We start from the raw sequence: 18640 nt of genomic DNA, 5'->3' as shown, positions 1-18640 counted from the left end.
ACCACAATGAGATACCACCTCACACCTGTCAGAATGGCTAACATTAACTACTCAGGCAACAACAGATGTTGACAAGGATGCAGACAAAGAGGATCTCTTTTGCACTGATGAGGGGAATGCAAGTTGGTGCAGCCACTCTAGAATACCATATGGAGGTTCCTCAAAAAAATAAAAATAGAACTACCCTACAACCCAGCAATTGCACTAGTAGGTGTCTATCCAAGGGATGCAGGTATGCTGTTTCAAAGGGGCACATTCACCCCAATGTTTATAGCCACGCTATCAACAATAGCCAAAGTATGGAAAGAGCCCAGATATCCATCGATGGATGAAGATGTGGTGTATATACATATATATACAATGGAGTATTACTCGGCAATCAAAAAGAATGAAATCTTGCCATTTGCAACTATGTGGATGGAACTAGAGGGTATTATGCTAAGCAAAATTAGAGAAAGACAAATATGATATGACTTCATTCATATGAGGGATTTAAGATACAAAGCAGATGAACATAAGGGAAGGGAAGCAAAAGTAATATAGAAACAGGGAGGGGGACAAAACATAAGAAACTTTAAAAGAGTTTCTTAGAGAAACAGAGGGTTGCTGGAGGGGTGCTGGGATAAATGGGTAAGGGGTGTTAAGGAATCTACTCCTGAAACCATTGTTGCATTATATGCTAACTGACTTGGATATAAATTAAAAAATAAATTAATTAAGAAAATCCTTTGTGTATTTTATACAGTAGTCTTTTATCAGATGTGTCTTTTGCAAATATTTTCTCCCAGTCTGTAGCTTCTCTTGTCATTCTCTTAATACTGTCATAGAGCAGAAGTTTTTAATTTGAATAAAGTGTAACTTATCAGTTATTTCTTTAGTGGATTGTACCTTTGAGGTGGTATCTAAGAAGTCTTCACCACCACCACCACTCCCCCCCCCCACCCCAGGTCACTTATGTTTTCTTCTGCCATCTTGTAGGAATTTGATAGCTTCACATTATACATGTAGCTCTATGAGCCATTATGAGTTCATTTTTGTGAAGGGTATAAGTCTATGTCTAGATTCCTTTTTTATCATGTGGATATCCACTTATTATAGCACCATCTGTAGACCAGACTCTTTATTTCCCATTGTATTACTTTCAAAGATCAGTTAACTGTATTTATGTGGCTCTATTTCTGGGCTCACTGCTGTGTGTTCTATTGATCACCAGGACCACGCTGGAACCAGCTGAACATCAGCCTTCAGCCTCCCCATTTCCCCTTGGGCTCCTGGCTTGCTTGCCCAGACCCCTTGGCCTTTCTGTGGCCTTTTTCCATCCCGCGCTCCCTCTTAGGTACAGGTCTTGGCTCCCTCTCACGTCCTTACCAACCAGTCCAGCCAAGTCTTGCTTCAGGATCTACCCTTCTAAGGAGGCAGCAGAAAGGTGTAAATTGCACAAATTTTTCTTTTCTAGAATAATTTGTTAAAAAGTCCCCTGTCAGAAACATCTATCTTTAGTTGGGAGAAAATCCCAGATTGCACATTGGGTACTCTGGGCCTCTTACCTCTGGTTTGGGCTGCTTCTCCAGAAGGAGAGGCCAGGATGAAGGAATGGGGGATCCTCAGTAGTCCTGGAAGAACATGGGGATGTCAGCATGGCCTGCCCCCACACACTTTGCTAGGCTTCTTGTCCGGAGGCAAGTTACTCAAATCCTTGGGACTTGCTTTGTGCTCTGTGAAAATGGGGCTAATATTGGACAGATTGAGGTAACATGAAGTCCAGCAGATTGGTCAGATTTATTAATGATTACTTATATTGTACTTTCTGTCTTTTAGATTTTGTGTTACTTTCCTTTTTTTTTATTTTGAAATAATTATAGATTCATAGAAATTGTACTGAAATGTACAATGGTGTCCACTGTTCCCATCCACCAGCCTTCTTCAATTTGATGTAACATAACACAACCATAGTACAAAATCAGCCTAAGGAGATTGCCATCGATGCAATCCAAGAGCTTATTCAGATTCCACCAGTTAAAAATACACTCGTGTGTGTGTGTAGGGGTGTGTGTGTGTGTGTGTGTGTGTGTGTGTGTGTGTAATGCTGTCCAGTCTCATTACATGTGTAGCTTTGTGGAACCACTGTCACATCAAGGTACTAATCTGTACCCCCACCCACCCAACCAGGCTCCTTTGCGCTACCCTTTATTGCCACCCTCACCCTCTCCCTCCCCTCCCTAAACCCAGGCAACCACTAGTCTTGTCTCCATCTCTATCACTTTGTCATTTCAAGAACATTTTTATAAATGAACTTACAAAATGTCACCTTTTGGGATTGATTGACTTTTTAAGCTCAGTATAATTCCCAGGTTCATCCAAGTTGTTGCACAATCAATAGTTCGTTCCTTTTTATGGCTATGTAGTATTCCATGGCCAGTATGGACAGTTTGTTTATCCATTCACTTCTTGAAAGACATCTGAGTTGGGGCTATTATGAATAGAGCTGCTATAAACATACATGTACAAGTTCCTGCATGAAATTAAGTCTTCATTTCTTTGGAATAAATGCCCAAGAATGTAACTGATGGGCTATATCCTTTTTTTAAATTTTATTTTATTTGAGAGAGTGAGAGAGAGCATGAGTGGGGAAGAGAGGCAAGGGGTGGGGGGAATCCCAAGCAGGCTCCATGCTTAGTGCCAAGCTGGATGCGTGGCTCAATCCCATGACACTGGGATCACAACCTGAGCTGAAATCAAGAGTCAGACACTTAGCTGACTGAGCCACCCAGGCTCCCCTGATGGGCTATATCCTAAGTCTCTTCATTATATTTGTTTCTACAGCTCCTTTCTATTTCTTGACAAGTGCTTCTGGTTATCTGTTTATGGTACTGATAATATGAGTAACCTCTAAAGACATGTATACTGAATCATTGTTCAAGCTATGGCAAAAATTTTTCCTCTTCATGAGGATGGGTGCAGCATAGAGAAAGGTGGACCTCCGTGATTACACCAGGTCACGTGCAGGTGCTAAATGAAGGTGATGCTTTCTTCAGCTGTGTGGGAAATGCTCATTCTTATCAGTAATCAAGAACAAGGAATGCTTCTAGCAAGGGTAAGTACATTAATAGCAATACTACCAGCAATAAGTAAGGGTTGCAACTAAAGGAATTTCTGAGAAAATTAACAAAATTGTCACAAGAAGTAGGTAATAATTACTTAAGTAAAGAGATGAAGTAAATTATATCTTTTCCCCATTGTTTATATCATCCTTATTTCTTCTTGATAAATTCTTTTAACTTTATAAGGAACAGTTTCCATCTTATATAAACTATTCCAAAATATGAGGAAGATGAAAAGCCACCATCTATGAAGAAGAACCACCCTGAAATAGCACAGAAAATACAATGTTGACTTTACTAATGAATAGGAATACTTTTTTAGGTGAACTGATATATCAAAACAGCAGTCTGCTAGTGTCCTGGGCAATATTGTTGGGCTTCTTTCACTCAGTATAATTATTTTGAGATTCATCCATGGTTGCATGTTATCAATAGTTAGCTCCTTTTATTGTGTGTGTAGTGTTCCATTCTAAGAACAAACTATGGTTTGTTTATCCATTCACCCGTTGATAGACATTTGCATTATTTCAGTGGTTGTTTTGAGTAAAACTTCTGTGAATGTTTTTTTTATCAAGTCTTTGTGTGGGCATATGCTTTCCTTTCACTGAGGACATAAAATTACGAGCTACTTGAATACCTTACAGTTGAGCAGATTTATGCAGGCTCTGGAGGCTGAGTGAACAAATTGTGTGAGGGACATAGGAATCGCCAATGTGTGAAGCAGAGGACACAAGCGTGAGCTTTGCATCTGGTGTTCGATGGCTGTGCATTTGATTGCAGGCTATTTTCTTTGTTATGGGCTCTCCATTTTCTCTCAGAATGAAGTCTGAATTCTTCTTGGCCTCTTTGGACCTCTCACATTGTGCCCAACCTTCCTTTTCAGGGTCCTTAACTATGCCCACTATGTTCTTTCCTTTAATGAGAATAAGAAGATGGTGATAACAGCTTAGCTATATTGTGGACCTGGGACTCAGGTATGCAATCTACATGTATTATTGTGTAATCCTCCCAGGAGCCTCATGAAGGAGGTACCATTTTTATGCCTTTCGTGCAGGGAGGAAACCACAGCTCAGAGATGTTAAATAACTTGTCCAAGATTGCACAGCTATTAAGTGCTAGGTTGGATGTTGGACTAGATCATCTGACTTCAGAGCCAGCACCTTTAACCACAATGTTGTACACCCGTCATCACTGAAAGGACAGATTGTGAATGGAATTTAAGACGCCATTTAAACTGTTCTTCCATATGATCTAGTTAATTCCAATATTCCTAACTTAAGTGTTTCCTCCCAGTGGCCCAGTGGCAGCCCAGACTGGGTTGGATCACCTTGTACCAGGTGCCTGTCTCAGATCTCTGTGTCTGTCCAGCTGAGCTGGGAGTGCAGCATGGATATAGATGCCCTCCTTTGCTGCCCTTAGTATCTACTGCCCAAAGAGTGCTAGGTACTCAGTAATAGCATTGATTAAACCAGTTGAATGAGTGAATGAATTTTGTTATCAGATATGCATGTTTGTCATCAGCTTTATTGAGATATTATTTACACATACAGATGTGTAACCACAATCAAGATAAAATTATTTCAATCACTCTAAAAGTTCCCTGTGCCCCTTGCAATCTCCCTCTACCTTCCAGCTACCACTGTTCTGTTTTTCTGTCCCTATAGTTATGCCTCTTCTAGAATTGTTTTAAAGTTTATTTATTGAGAGGGAGAGAAAGTGAGTACTAGTGGGGGAGGGGGAGGGGCAGAGAAGAGGGAGAGAGAATCCCAAGCAGGCTTCACACTGCCAGTGCAGAGCCCAATGCAGGGCTTGAACCCATGAACCACAAAATTATGACCTGAGCCAAAATCAAGAGTTGGATGCTTATTGAGCCACTCAGGCACCCCTAGAATGTTTTTTTAAGCAATCTCTATATCCAGCATGGGGCTTGAACTCATGACCCCTACTAGATCAAGAGTCCCACACTGTTCTGACTGAGCCAGCTAGGTACCTCTCCCTTCTAGAATTTTAGACAAATGGAATTATACAGAATGTAGTCTTTTGTGTCTGTCTTATTTAATTTAGCAGAATGCTTTTGAGATGCATCTGTGTTACTGCATGTGTCAGCAGTTCCAGGTATATATTTAAAACCACCTTACATAGTTATTTTGGTAACAGTCCAGAGATAAACAGCCCCACTAAGGTTTGGACTTGGTTTGTAAGAACAGCAGTTCCCAAGGGTGCTCTGCAAGATCCTTTAAGAATGTCCACAAGGCCAAAATGATTTTCATAATAACCCTAAGATGTTATTTGCATTTTTCACTCATTATCTGAGTTTTCCAGATGCTACATGATGTGTGGTATCATCTGTAGATTGGTTGCAGAAACAGATGGAATCCATCTGTCTTCTATTAAGTTGTCTGGCTTAAAGAAATTTGTAAAAATGTTAATGCTACTCTTCTCACTAAAAGTTTTTGTATTGGAAAATATAATATTTTATTAAAAATGTTAATTATATTGACATGTAATAGATTTCTTGTTAGATACATGAATAGATTTTCTTTTAATTTGAGATAGTATGTGTGGATGGGGTGGGGGCAGAGGGAGAGGGAAAGAGAGAATCCTGAGCAGGCTCCATGCCCAGCACGGAACCCGAAGCGGGGCTCAATCTTACAACTACAAGATCATGACCCGAGCTGAAATCAAGAGTTGGACATTTAACCTCCTGAGCCACCCAGGCACCCTCATGACTTCTCATATGACAAATAGTAATAAATATAAGTCATGTAAACAGAAGCTCTTTGGGGGCTTCAGGTTTTTAGTTGTTGAGAAACCCTTAGTCCAAGAAGTTTAGAATCTCTAGACTAGGGACATTTTTGAAAAGGCATCGGGAACAGGATGAGGAAGTCTTGGAACTGAGTGGGCTTAGAAGAGGTCTGGAGACCTGGCTCATGGTGCCTGGAGAAGGGGTCTCCATCAGGTGGTGCCACATAGAACGTGGGCTGGAATGTAGGGACAGGCAGTGTTAGCCACAGTCTTGTTGTCAGCCTGCTGCTCCCTCCCTGGACCTGGTTGGGCAGGTTCTGTTGATGTTCTTGCTTCCTATGAGGAGCCATTGGGCAGCCCACACCTGTGGCTGGCTTGCAGGACAGTGATCATGCGGCCTGGAGATGGCCACTCTCCTGAGATGAAGCTGCAGCTACGATTGGACTTCAGGTTTGGCACTTGCTAAGGATCTGATGTCTGTGCTGTATTCTGATCCCAGGACAAGCATAGGAAATCATCAGGACCTTTCGTTGGCTTTCAGGAGAAAATACCCTCCCCATCTCTCTGCAATAGAGTTCTAAGCTCAGATTGAAAGACTGTCTAAAATGATTATTTTAACAAAAGCAGGTGGGAGGCTAGTCTTCTTACTGGCAAAATTCTTGTGGGGAAAGCTACGTGTGGATTTTAGTTAGTGATTTTGATAAAGCTGTTAGTAAACAGCAAAATTGCACCTGCTGTCTTTTTTTTTTTTTTTCAACGTTTTTTATTTATTTTTTGGGACAGAGAGAGACAGAGCATGAACGGGGGAGGGGCAGAGAGAGAGGGAGACACAGAATCAGAAACAGGCTCCAGGCTCCGAGCCATCAGCCCAGAGCCTGACGCGGGGCTCGAACTCACGGACCGCGAGATCGTGACCTGGCTGAAGTCGGACGCTTAACCGACTGCGCCACCCAGGCGCCTCTGCACCTGCTGTCTTTGACCTGTTAACTGCTGTTCTCTTACAGGAGAAAGGGCCTGTGGTTCCGACTGAGGAAGATTCTTCTCTGTGTTCTGGGGTTGTATGTTGCCATTCCATTTCTCATCAAACTATGTCCTGGAATACAGGCCAAACTGATTTTCTTGAATTTTGGTAAGTACCACGTGCCCACTTTGCCTTTAATTTTAGTAAGGGTTCATTTGCATGATGATTTATATATTTGCATATCTACCACCCAGATCGAGAAATAGAAACATTTCTATTACCCAGAAAGTTCCCTGTGCCCCTTCCCAGTCACAGGCTGCTATAGTGACTGAATTACTCTCCAGGGCTGGTATCTGTGTACACAGGTGACTTCTGCACGGGCAGTGGTCTTTCTTTAGCTGAAGTGGATGAAAGTGTTAACAATGTGGAGAGTCTTCTGAAGCTGTTGTGTTGGAGATGCTTTGCCCCTTGTGCAGTCTAGGAGGTTAACTGTCCTTGGAAAAGATGACCACTTAAAGATGACCACCTTAAAAAAATAATTAGGACTTTTTCTGGAAAAAAAAAACACAAAAATTAGCCTGACATGCTTTGGTTTCTATGGAATTATATGCTGACTTTATGGGTGCTGTGTAGTCTCCTTGAGTTAACTTGGATCTTGCGTGGTTTTTATTCATGCTGTGTATTTACTTTTGTGCAAGTGGGAGGAGAAAGGTCCAGAAGTATCAAGTTTAGGAAACAGAAGGCAGAGGGCTCCCAAGTACATAATCCTGGGAATAATCCTCTCCAGGAGCATCATTTTACACCTAGAAGATGAGGCTAGGAAGGAAGAGGTTGGGTCTGTGGGTGTTAGAATTTGAGGATAGAACTTGGTGCTTGGTACACAGCAGGTGCTCTGTAAGTGATGGCCTTCAGCTCAGGTGTAGGTGGCACAAACCAGTCAAGGCAGGCTCTGTGCATGCTTTTAGCTATGTTGGTTTGCAAAGAGTGGGTTTAAACCGTGTGTGTTTGGGAGGAGAGGCTGAGAAGCTGGGGCTGATGTCGTGGGAGGAGGCAGCAGGGTTGCTGGTAGAGTGGAGGGAGGAGGAAGCTCATGAAGATGAGGAGGAGGACAGGCAGGAGGCGTTGAGATGGCTCTTGTGTGACTGTGGCCTGAGACAAGTTCAGAGAGTGGGGTGGCACTGGGGGCAGGTGTGTCAGGACTCCAGAACTGTCATCTATAGTAGCTCTGCAGGTGCCTGGGCGTACGAGTTCAGGGTTGTTAAGCCTATAATGGATTTAATCGCAGGAACTTGGAAGTCACTGCTAAAAGGGCATTTCTGCTCTAAAGAGGAACAGTAGGAGGAGGAAGAGAAATAGTAAGGTCAATGTTTAATACTTTGTAAATCTAAAGTAAGTTTTTTACTTGGTATCTTAAAATAAGTGTAAAATACTTGTATGCCAAGAGGCATTTGATTTTTCTAACAAACTTAGCTGAGTTTCTAGGAATTTATCTTGTCTAAGTTTTTGCCAGTGTGAGAAACACAAACTTAAAAAGAACTAACAACATAGTAAAATCAAGGGAGCTTTGATTTTTCTGACTTTAACTCTTAAATGTCCACAGTTGGTCCAGCACAGAAGAGAGTTTGAGTTTACATGTAAACATGAAGTTATAGGGCTGCATATTCCCTGATGGCAGATCTTAGGATTGAATGGCTTTTCCAACTCTGTAAGCCTCTGGGTGCTTTGGGCAGGTGTCTTTGCCACATGGTGGGGTCCCAGCAAATAATTTGAATTGAATTGATTTTCTTTAAATCAGTTATTTGGGCTGTTTTAGATACAGCCCACAAATGTTGCTTGGTTGGTTTCCTAATGAAATAGCAGGATGTTCCACAGGAACAGAACTTTGGGGTTCTCGTAGGCCAGTCCTCTGCACCTCCACAAGGAGATGCTGGTCTCTTACCCTTTCCTTCCACATGTCTGCTGCATGGTAGTGAGGTCACCTCCTCTGTGGGATTGTGGGGGTCTCGAGTGTAGCCCTGCAGTGTTTTGGAAGTTTCACCCCACAGTGCTGGAGGGCTAGCATGTTGGAGTAGCACCTCCATTTTTGTCTCCTCGAAATGTGAATCATGATCCTGTGGATTTCAATTTGGACACTAAAGGAAATCTAACAGTCTTTTGGGCCTCAAAACCTGATTAAAGAATATATATATATTTTTTAATTTTTATTTTAGAGAGAGAGTGAGCATGTGAGTGGGGAGAGGGGCAGAGGGAGAGAGAGTGAATCTTAAGCAGCCTCCATGATCTGCACAGAGCCTTGACACAGAGCGCCATCCCATGACCCTGAGATCATGACCTAAGCCGAAATTAGAGTTGGACACTCAACCGACTGAGCCACCCAGGCACCTCAAGAATATATTCTTAACTTCACACCAAATCTATCTGAAATCAAATTCATAAATCAGATAAATAAGCTTTAGAAAAAGCTTAGCTCCTATGGTTTCAGGCATTATTCTACTTTGAATATATTTCATAAGCAAAAAATATATGATCATTCCAAAAACAAAATTAACTGCAAAGCCCTGAATGGTAGTAAAGAAGAAAAAGAAAATCATTCTGAGAAAATTGTTAACTTCGTTGCTTATATATTTCCTGCTGGTCTCTTTTGTCTGAGTCTCTACACATAAATATAAATATATGTGCTTTTCATACTCAGGTTCAAAAGTATGATTCCATCTCAGTGATGTTGGGTGATACCCGGTATTTGTGGTCTTGAAGTCTAGATAACTTTTTTGTTGTTAAACTGAAGTATAGTTGGCATATAGTATTACATTAGTTTCAGGTGTGTAACACAGAGCTTCAACAATTATATGCATTACTCGGGCTCCTCACAATAAATGTAGTTACCATCTGTCAGTATACTAATTTGCTACAATATTATAGACTGTATTCCCTGTGCTGTACTTTTTATCTTCATGATATATGTATTTAACTAGAAGTTTGTACCTCTTCATCCCCTTCCCCTATTTTGCCCTCTGGCAACCACCAGTTTGTTCTCTGTATTTGTGGGTCTGGTTTTAGTTTTTTTGTTTGTTTGTTCTTTTGTTTTGTAGATTCCATTTGTTTTATAGATTCCACGTGTAAGTGAAATCATATGGTATCTCTCTTTCTCTGTCTGATTTATTTCACTTAGCATATACCATCTGTGTTGTCTCAAAATGGCAAGATCTCATCCTTTTTTATGGCTGTGTAATGAAATCTAGCTATCTTCTCTGCAGTTCTTTTCCCCTCAGATCTAGAACTATCTCTTGGTGAAAGGAATGTTTCAGTTCAGAGGCCTGCACAGAACTGCTCCTCTGCACATTACCTTGGGCCTTTTTTTGGAAATAGGTTAGATATATAAATTATATATTTGTTTTTAAAGCAGAAGGCAGCCAACTTGCTTTAACATTCTCTGGGACAATAATTCTTAAGCTTCCTCTTTTTCCTTCCTCTTAGCAGTCCCTGTTAACCCTTGATAGCTGTCTTTCTTTTAAATTTTTTTTTATTTGAGTGTAGTTGACAAACAATGTTACATTAGTTTCAGGTATACAGCATAGTGACTGGATAAGTTTAAAAATTAGGCTGTGCTTACCACGAGTATATCATAAACATGATTACAGTATTATTGACTATTCCTTATGCTGTGCCTTTCATCCCTGTGACTAACTTACTGCAGAACTGGAATCCTGTACCTCCCACTCCCCTTCTCCTATTTTGCCCATCGTCCCCCCCTCCCTACTCCCCCGCCAACACTTCTCTCTGGCAACCATCAGTTTGTTCTCTGTGTTTGTAGGTCTGATTCTGCTTTTTGCTTGTTTATTCATTTGTTTTTGTTTTTGTTTTAGATTCTACATATGAATGGAATCATATGGTATTTGTCTTTCTCTGATTATTTCACTTGGCATAATACACTGTAGATCTATCCATGTTGTCACAATGGGAAACTATGGCCCTTTTTTTTATGTCTGAGTAATAGGTGTGTGTGTATGTGTGTGTGTGTGTGTGTGCATGCACACACACGCTACATTGTCCTTATTCATTCGTCTATCTGTGGACACTTGAGCTGCTTCCATAGTCTGGCAATTGTAAATAATGCTGTAATAAACATGGGGATGCATATATTTTTTTGAATTAATGGTTTTGTATTTTGGGGGTAAATATCCACACAGTATAATCATAGGATAGTTCTATTTTTAATTTTTTGGGGAACCTCCATACTATTTTCCTTTCTTACCCCTTTTCTTATTAGGGAAGCCCCTACAGCCCACATCATGTAGTTAAAATTTGATAAAACCCAGGACCCTCTGGCCCTCCCCTTGTTAGCACCTTGTTAGCACTCTTCCAGTGCATCAGTGACTGGGATGAAAGGTAGCCCCAATATTTAAAATGTCAGGCAGTGAAAAATGTCCATTATGGCTAAGCAACCATAGCCTCTCACCCTATCACATATTTTCCAGATGGGATAAAGAAGGGATAATAGATGAGGTTGTTTTCTGTTCATTTATGTACTCACTGGTTATTCACTGAGCACCATTTGTGCGGGATCATGAGCATTGGTAGGTGGTTGCTGATAAGTGACGGTGTGGCCAGGGGGCAGATAATGCAAAATGGGAAGGAAGGGTTGAAGCAGCTGGTTGGGCCCTGCCGGCCTGTGGACACAGCGGCCTGTGTTTTGGGTTCCTGGGCTGTGCAGTTAAGCTGTATGTGAGGGCGAACTTACATCCATAGCCATGAGGAGCTCAGTCACTGTCCCTGTCCCTGTCCCAGACTCCTCACTCCTGCCCCTGCCACACACCTTGTGCACTGCCAATGGGCCCTGTGCTGTGCCCTGACTCAACCCTATGGAAGAAGCAGGATCTCTGAGGGTCATATGGCCAAGGGATGTGATCACACAGGAGGTCAAAGGGTCCTGGTAATCATTTGTTCCTGGACACGAGGAGTGAGGTGTGTTCTGGCCTGGGCAGATCCCACAACCCTCCTCCTTGCACCACTTGACCTGGCCCTTTGTGGAGTTTCTGCTGACTCAGACCAGTAGTTCCCAGTGGTTCCTCTGGCCACTTACTCTCTCTGGAGCTCTCTGACACCCCGGACTGACCAGGGACCTTCATTCCAGAGAGGTTTACAGGTGGCATTTGCTGGACTTGGTGCATTCACTGCCTCCTTTTTCATGGATATTTCTAAAACAGAAATAAAGGTGAACTGGAAGATAAGTTTTGTGGAATGAGGTCCTCCTGGAGTAGAATTTGGCTTCTCAGTTCCTAGATTTCTCAGGCCTAGAAGCTTTTGGGATTAGCTGCTAATCCTCATTAAACACTTTTCACAGGTAGGGGGTCCTCTCAGAGCACTGGGGAAGTTTGTAAGTAGCTTAGCCGCCTTCTCTTCCGACACAGAACCAGCCTGAGGTCTGAGAGCTGAGCCAGTGGAAGCCAAGTGCCCTCAGTCCTTGATGACACCCACTTTCTGCTTGGCGTGGGAGGGGGAGGGTGGGTAATTCCAGCCTCAGGAGTGGAATTAAGACAGACTGGATGTGGAATGGACAGTGGGCACCAGGTTCCAGCTTTCAGAGTTTTATTGAGGAAGTCATTTCACTTCACAGTTGTCAGATGATGAACTGGCCCAATAAGCTGCAGCCTTCAGTTTCCACAACATGGAACAAAGTCCCAGAATGGAGATTGAAGGAGTAGGTACCTGTGTCTGAAACAGCACAAGAAAGAGAGGTCCTTTCCAAGGGCCTTCTGGTAGGGAGGCTTCTCTGAGTCCCATTGCCAGAGTAAGATCTGAGCTCCAGAGCATGGCCACATTCATCCTTGGGCGCAGATGTAACAAATAACCACAAACTGGCTGGCTTAAAACAACAGAATTTTATTCTCTCCCAGTTCTAGAGCCTGGAAGCCTGAAATCAATATGTCACAGGCCTATGCTCCCTGAGACTCTGGGCACAGTCCTTCTGTGCCTCCTCCTAGCCTTTGGTGGTGGCTGGTAGTCCGTGGTGTTCCTCGGCTTGTAGCTGCCTCTGTGGTCATGCGGCTGCCTCCTCCTGGTGTCTTTACACTGTCTTCCTCTGTCCTTGTCTGTGTCAGTGTCCCAATTTTCCTTTTTGATGAGGACACCACTTACACTGGATCAGGGTCCACCTCATGATCTCACTTTAGCTTAATTATCTCTGTAAAGACCCTATTTCCAAATAAAGTCACATTCTGATGGGCTGGGGGTTGGGACTTCAGTGTATCTCTTTGGGGGGGCACTAATCAACTCCTAAAAAGGACAGTAGGGCCAGTCTGTATCAGAGCCATTTCTCTTCTTCCTTCCCATCTGATTAGCTAAGAGTGTGGGCTATGGAGCCAGACTGCCTGGGTGCAAGTCTCAGTTCTGTGATATGTGAGCTGGTGACTTAACAAGAGCCATAAAATGGAAGTGGTGGTATGCACATCACAGGAAGCACTACAGGAGGGTATGCGCAGTGCAGGGCTGGCATGGTGGGAACACCAGGAAGTGTGATGCTACCTCCTTTGATGGGCATTCTTCTTTTGAGAGAAAGGAATGATTAAAGTTGAAAAAATTTAGGCTGCTTCTTAGGGAAGAGATGGGTTAAGAAACTGGAGGTACAGGCAGCAGCCTTGGTGAGTGGATTTGTCTCCTTGCATGGTGTGAAATTCTCAGGGCATTTCTGGGGAAGGAGCTTGTGTGTACCCCCATGTCCTCCCGAGGGGGTATTTCATTTCTTCAGCAAATGTGTAGTGGGCTGCAGTGGGCATTTGAAGAAGTGAGAGCTAGATGTGCAGGTATGTGGCAGGAGAGCACTCAGGTTGTGAGGACAGCAAGTGCAAAGGCCCTGAGGTGGAAGATCAATGGTTGTGGCTCACAAATGGGATGATAACAGGAGATGAGCATGTTTGACTTTTGTACCATGTGGATATATGCAGTTATGTGATGAAACTACTCTCTTCACCAAAGAAAACTGTACAGAGGTATGTGACTCCCTTATGCAAGGTGGGATTGGCTAGTCAGTACCATCCTGCTCTTTGTTGCTACCCCTTTTGGGAGTTGCCATTTTATAAAGTAAGTTGCACCTTAAGGTTTTGGGTTTTTTTTAAGTGTTTCAATTTTTAACTAAATATATCTTTAAAAATTGTGTTCGCCACAAGAAGTAAAATACAACAGTATATAAAGGAAAAATTAAATATCCCCTATCTGCCCTGTGCATGTGCTCATGTGTACACACACACACTCTTCACTAACAGCCTGGTCTGTGTCTTCCTGTATTTCTTTACAAGGCACATGTGGGTGGTGGTGGTGTGATGTTGCTTGCTTGTTTTTACAATAGCAGTGTAGGACTGTGCAGTATACATGTCATCTCTCTCCTTCCCTGCTCTTCTGCCTGTAGTTCGTGGACATTCCTCCAGGTCAGTGGGTCTTGACTGGTCTCCAGCTAAAGGCTCCCGGATTTTCCTTAGTGTGGGTGCCCCACAGAATCCTGTCCTCTTGGCAGGCGACCTATAAAATCTAGGGCTCCTGCTGTACAGTTCCACTCAGCGTCACTCAACTCTGGATGGACTCTGTGGATTCCCTGCACCCATACCTTATCTTCCACTGGCCTGTCGGCATGAAGTGATGGATTTAGAAACTTTGGGACCCCACTTGACTGACTCATACCCACAATCACTTGGTCACTGAGTGCTGTGGCCCCAGCTCCAGAACACGCCATCTGCCTGTCACTTTTCCCACAGTCCCTTCCACCAGCACCCTAACTCCAGCCTTCAGTTGCGGCTTAGCCAGGCCTGGCTGGCCTCCCCATCTCCAGCCTCTCTCAGGGCCACAATGTCCCTGAGGCTCTTCGGGGATCTTGCGTTCCCTCACTTGTATCTTCTCACCTTGAACAACCATCAGAGGACCATCACTACTCAGACCTCGTCTTTGCTGGAGGATGTGCAGGTGTGCTTGCAGTATTCCAGCACCCTCTCTCTCAGCTCTGCATCTGAGGCTGGAGGGCCCTGTGCACCTGGCATTCTTGCTTTGGAAAAGACTTTGCGCTTCTTAAGAGCTTTGCCTCTGCTGTATGTGTGTGCACGTGTGTGCGTGTGTGTCCATCTGCCCCCACTAATCCTGGTTTCCATCTCTTTGTCCCCCCACAGTGAGGGTTCCCTATTTCATTGACTTGAAAAAACCGCAGGATCAAGGTTTGAATCACACGTGTAATTACTACCTCCAGCCAGAGGAAGACGTGACCATTGGAGTCTGGTGAGTGTGCTGGGCAGTGTGGCCAATGTCGTCCAAGACGATTGTGCATCCATTTTTATCTTCACCCTCCCCTGTTTCCAAAGCAGAGATCTTGGCTAAATTTGATCCTAATGGATGGAACACGATGAGATGGCACCAAATTCTGTTCTGAGATTTTCAAATAGCGAAGGCTTTGTGAACCAGGCTGTTTGTTGCAGAGAACTTTATTTCCAGGGGGAAAAAGGAGAGTATGAGTATGGAATCATGAGCACAGGTTCGAAATGCACCCTTTCTTCTCAGAGAAGGGAGCATCTAAACATTGGAGATAGCTGGATTTCTTTCATGTGCAGCACTCCCAGCAGTTGATAATGGTGGTGTTTGCTATCTTCCTCATATTTACTTTTTTGAGCCACAAATTTAAATTGGATGTAAGCTCTGTGACTTCTCTGTGACTCCTTGGAATCTATTTTCATGTTTTTTTTGCTGTGGAAAAGTGGGTGTTTCTGAACAACTAAATTAAAATTGACTAATTTTCTGTGGTGTTTTCCTTTTTCTCTCAGAAGCAGCTCAGCATCACTGCCCCTTTATGTGGCTGGGTTTCCCTTTCAGTAGCCATAATGTCTCTCTCTGCTGTCACAGAAAACTGCTGTGTATGTGAGATGCTTCTAAACAAAATGCTGTGGGTGGCTTCCCAGTGTGGGCTGTGGGGAAGTTCAGGCATTTCTAATGGTCCTGGGTAAAGAATATAAACTAGGAAGGGAGATTATTGTTCTAGGAGTTGATGCTGGCACTAGTCTTTTGTTATTGCTGGTTTAATTTAATCTTGCATTTGCTGACCAATGTGTATGCATGGGACACTTTGCTCTTCTGTCTTCAGTCAGAAGCTTGGCGTGTTTTGCTCAGAGCTCTTTGGTGAGGAAATTAGTCAGCCCTCCTGCTGGTTAGTGTGGTCTGTGCTTTGAGACACAGGGAGTTAGTGGGGACCTCTTCCTCAGGTAGGGCAGTTATATAGCGGGAGGGGTGTTTGTGGTGCTGATAGGCTGAAAGCTCTCACAGCAGTCACACAAGAAGGTTGTACTTAGTGACAACAATGGTGAGACCAAGGGTAGTGACAGCCAGGCTGTATGCTGCTGGGCCCCTGCTGCCTGCCCACGTCTGCACCCTGTGTTTTCATGAGGACTGTGTGGGCCCTTGGGTGGCAGTAGGCTTGTTCTCAGTTGCTTGTCTATGGGCATAAACTCTCTACCTGGCAGAGGGCAGGAGAGCCCTGGGAAAATAGGGTCCCTCCCCTCTGACTGTGAACTTCCCTGGCCTTTAGGAGCCTGCGGTTTGGAGTAGGCTGCTTCCCAGAAGTGAATCAGCTTCAAGCACCTTTATTTTTTGTATTTAATTTTGTTTTAGTTTATTTAGAGAGAGACAGACACAGCATGAGTGGGGGAGGGGCAGAGAGAGTGGGGGTAGAGAGAGAATCCCAAGCAGGCTCCATGCTGCCAGTGCAGAGTCCAATATAGGGCTCAAACTCATGGAACTGTGAGATCATGACCTGAGCCAAAACCAAGAGTCGGACGCGTAACCAACTGAGCCATCCAGGTGTTCTCCAGCACCTTTAAAATGTGCCTTTCCATCCCATGGATTTGTAATTGCCAGAGAGTGATAATTATGGTCAGAATCACCCAAAATGCAAGCCTCTGGAATGAACCAAAGAAATGTTAGAAATTAAATACTAAAACTTAAGAGCTAGAAAATTTTAAAAAATGGCCATTTAATACTTTCAAACATTCTTGCTAATAAATGTATGTTTTACAGACCCTCCTCTGTGATTAAAAGTATTTGTTGTGGACTGACTTCAGATTAACAGGAGCATCTTCCTAGAGGACAGTTCTGGCCAGAGAGACCGAGCCCACCTGCCTGGCCAGGTGTGGGATGAGTCAGGCTTATTGCCAGTGCATCCACACAGCATGTCAGCCTGCAGCATCTCCTCCTACAGAGATGGGTCTGCTCCCAGATGCCTTGTGAGCAGGCCCTTGAATGTGTTGTGCATTAGAAAGGGTGCTTTAAGGATGGCCAGGCTTCTAGTCCAGCTCATAAAGATCAGTGTTGCTGAATTAGTACCCATGATAGCATGAACTATCTTAAGTACATTGTGAGTTAAATTGTGTACAGTTTAAAAATATAGGTATGTATGAACATTAAAAAAAATTTTTTTTAAATATAGGTATGTATAAGAGAAAATGATGTTACTTGGCTAGTATTTATTAAGTGCTCATTCTGTGTAAGGCCCAGGTGAAGGCCTGGTGACTGAGCCAGAATAGATTGTACCTTACAGAACTCCAGTTCACACGCAAGAAACCCTACCTCATACTCGCCCCTGCCCCACGCAACTGCTACCAGAGGGAGCTTCTGTGGCCCAGAGGGGGCCCAGGTGCAAGTCAGGAAATCTGTCAGAAACCATCCCTGTAGCTTGAAGCTCTGTAGTTATTTCTCCTTGTGATGAGGGCAGTTTGTCTCTCCAGCCCTCCTGTCCTGTTCTCTGCTCAGTTGTGACTCTGTTCCTCCATCATTCTATCAACAATTGCCATCATTTGATTATGTCACTCTGCTCTGCTTCTGTTTCAGGCACACTGTCCCTGCCGTCTGGTGGAAGGACGCCCAAGGAAAGGACCAGATGTGGTATGAGGATGCCTTGGCTACCAGCCACCCTATCATCCTGTACCTGCACGGAAATGCAGGCACCAGGTGAGGAAGAGGAGCCCACGCAGTATGTCTTCTCTGATTGCTGACTTCTTTATGAGGTGGGAAGGTCCTGGCCCAGTTGGTTCTACTGATCCACTGCAGTGAGGGAGTGTGCAGACAGTGGGGCTATGGAGCATCCTGAGAACACAGGAAAAGGCAGTGTTTATGGAGTTTGGGGAAAAGGGGTCAAGGTGAAACTTTCATGAAGCAGTGTCCCTATAGGCTCAGAGCAAAGTGGGCTGTGTGCATGATGGGCCCAGGTGCAGTTTCCTTGGGAACTCCTTTTTTTTTTTTTTAAGTTTATTTATTTATTTTGAGGGAGGGAGCACAAGCAGGGGAGGGGCAGAGAGAGAGAATCTCAAGCAGGCTCCACACCATCAGCATACAGCCTGACTTGGGGCTCGAGCCCATGAACCATGAAATCATGACTCAAGCCAAAACCAAGAATCAGATGCCTAATCAACTGAGCCACCCAGGCACCCTGGGAACTCCTGTGTTAAGCAGGTATGGGAAGCTGTGTCCAGAAACCCCTTATGTGAGCCTGGCACCTAGGTGGAGTGGAGGAAGCTGTGTCTCTGTCATAGTGACCCAGATTCTGGGCCAGAGTGGGTGTTTCCTTCTTCCTGATAGAATTTAAAGGGCAAAGTGAGGGCCTGTGATTTAGGAAATAAGTTTCTCTGAGTAAGGAACAGTGGTCCCTCAGAGGGGTCATTGTGACACTTTAGGACTTCAGCACTCCTGCGGAATGCTGTCTCCTGTTCATCAGCCACCCCTGTCATCCCACGGTGAGGGTCTGTCATCCCACCGTGAGGATCTGTTGTCCCAGGGGGTGCTCTGTCATCCCAGGGTGGGGGTCTGTCATTCC

The 18640-nt window shown here is 43.9% G+C and overlaps 1 protein-coding gene across 1 annotated transcript in view; it reads left to right on the top strand.

Moving 5' to 3' along the window:
* ABHD12 (abhydrolase domain containing 12, lysophospholipase) overlaps window positions 1-18640 on the top strand; it is an 81614-nt gene that overhangs the window by 46466 nt on the left and 16508 nt on the right. Inside the window, exons 2-4 of the mRNA XM_049650116.1 lie at window positions 6851-6975; window positions 14958-15063; window positions 17659-17778. Of these exons, the coding sequence (XP_049506073.1) occupies window positions 6851-6975; window positions 14958-15063; window positions 17659-17778 (351 nt within the window). The remainder of the gene's footprint in view (window positions 1-6850; window positions 6976-14957; window positions 15064-17658; window positions 17779-18640) is intronic.

Source organism: Panthera uncia (assembly GCF_023721935.1).
Source record: "Panthera uncia isolate 11264 chromosome A3 unlocalized genomic scaffold, Puncia_PCG_1.0 HiC_scaffold_11, whole genome shotgun sequence".
In the NCBI taxonomy this organism is placed as follows: Eukaryota; Metazoa; Chordata; class Mammalia; order Carnivora; family Felidae; genus Panthera; species Panthera uncia.
Note: the sequence above shows the minus strand (reverse complement) of the source record. Positions and strands in the feature narration are given on the sequence as shown.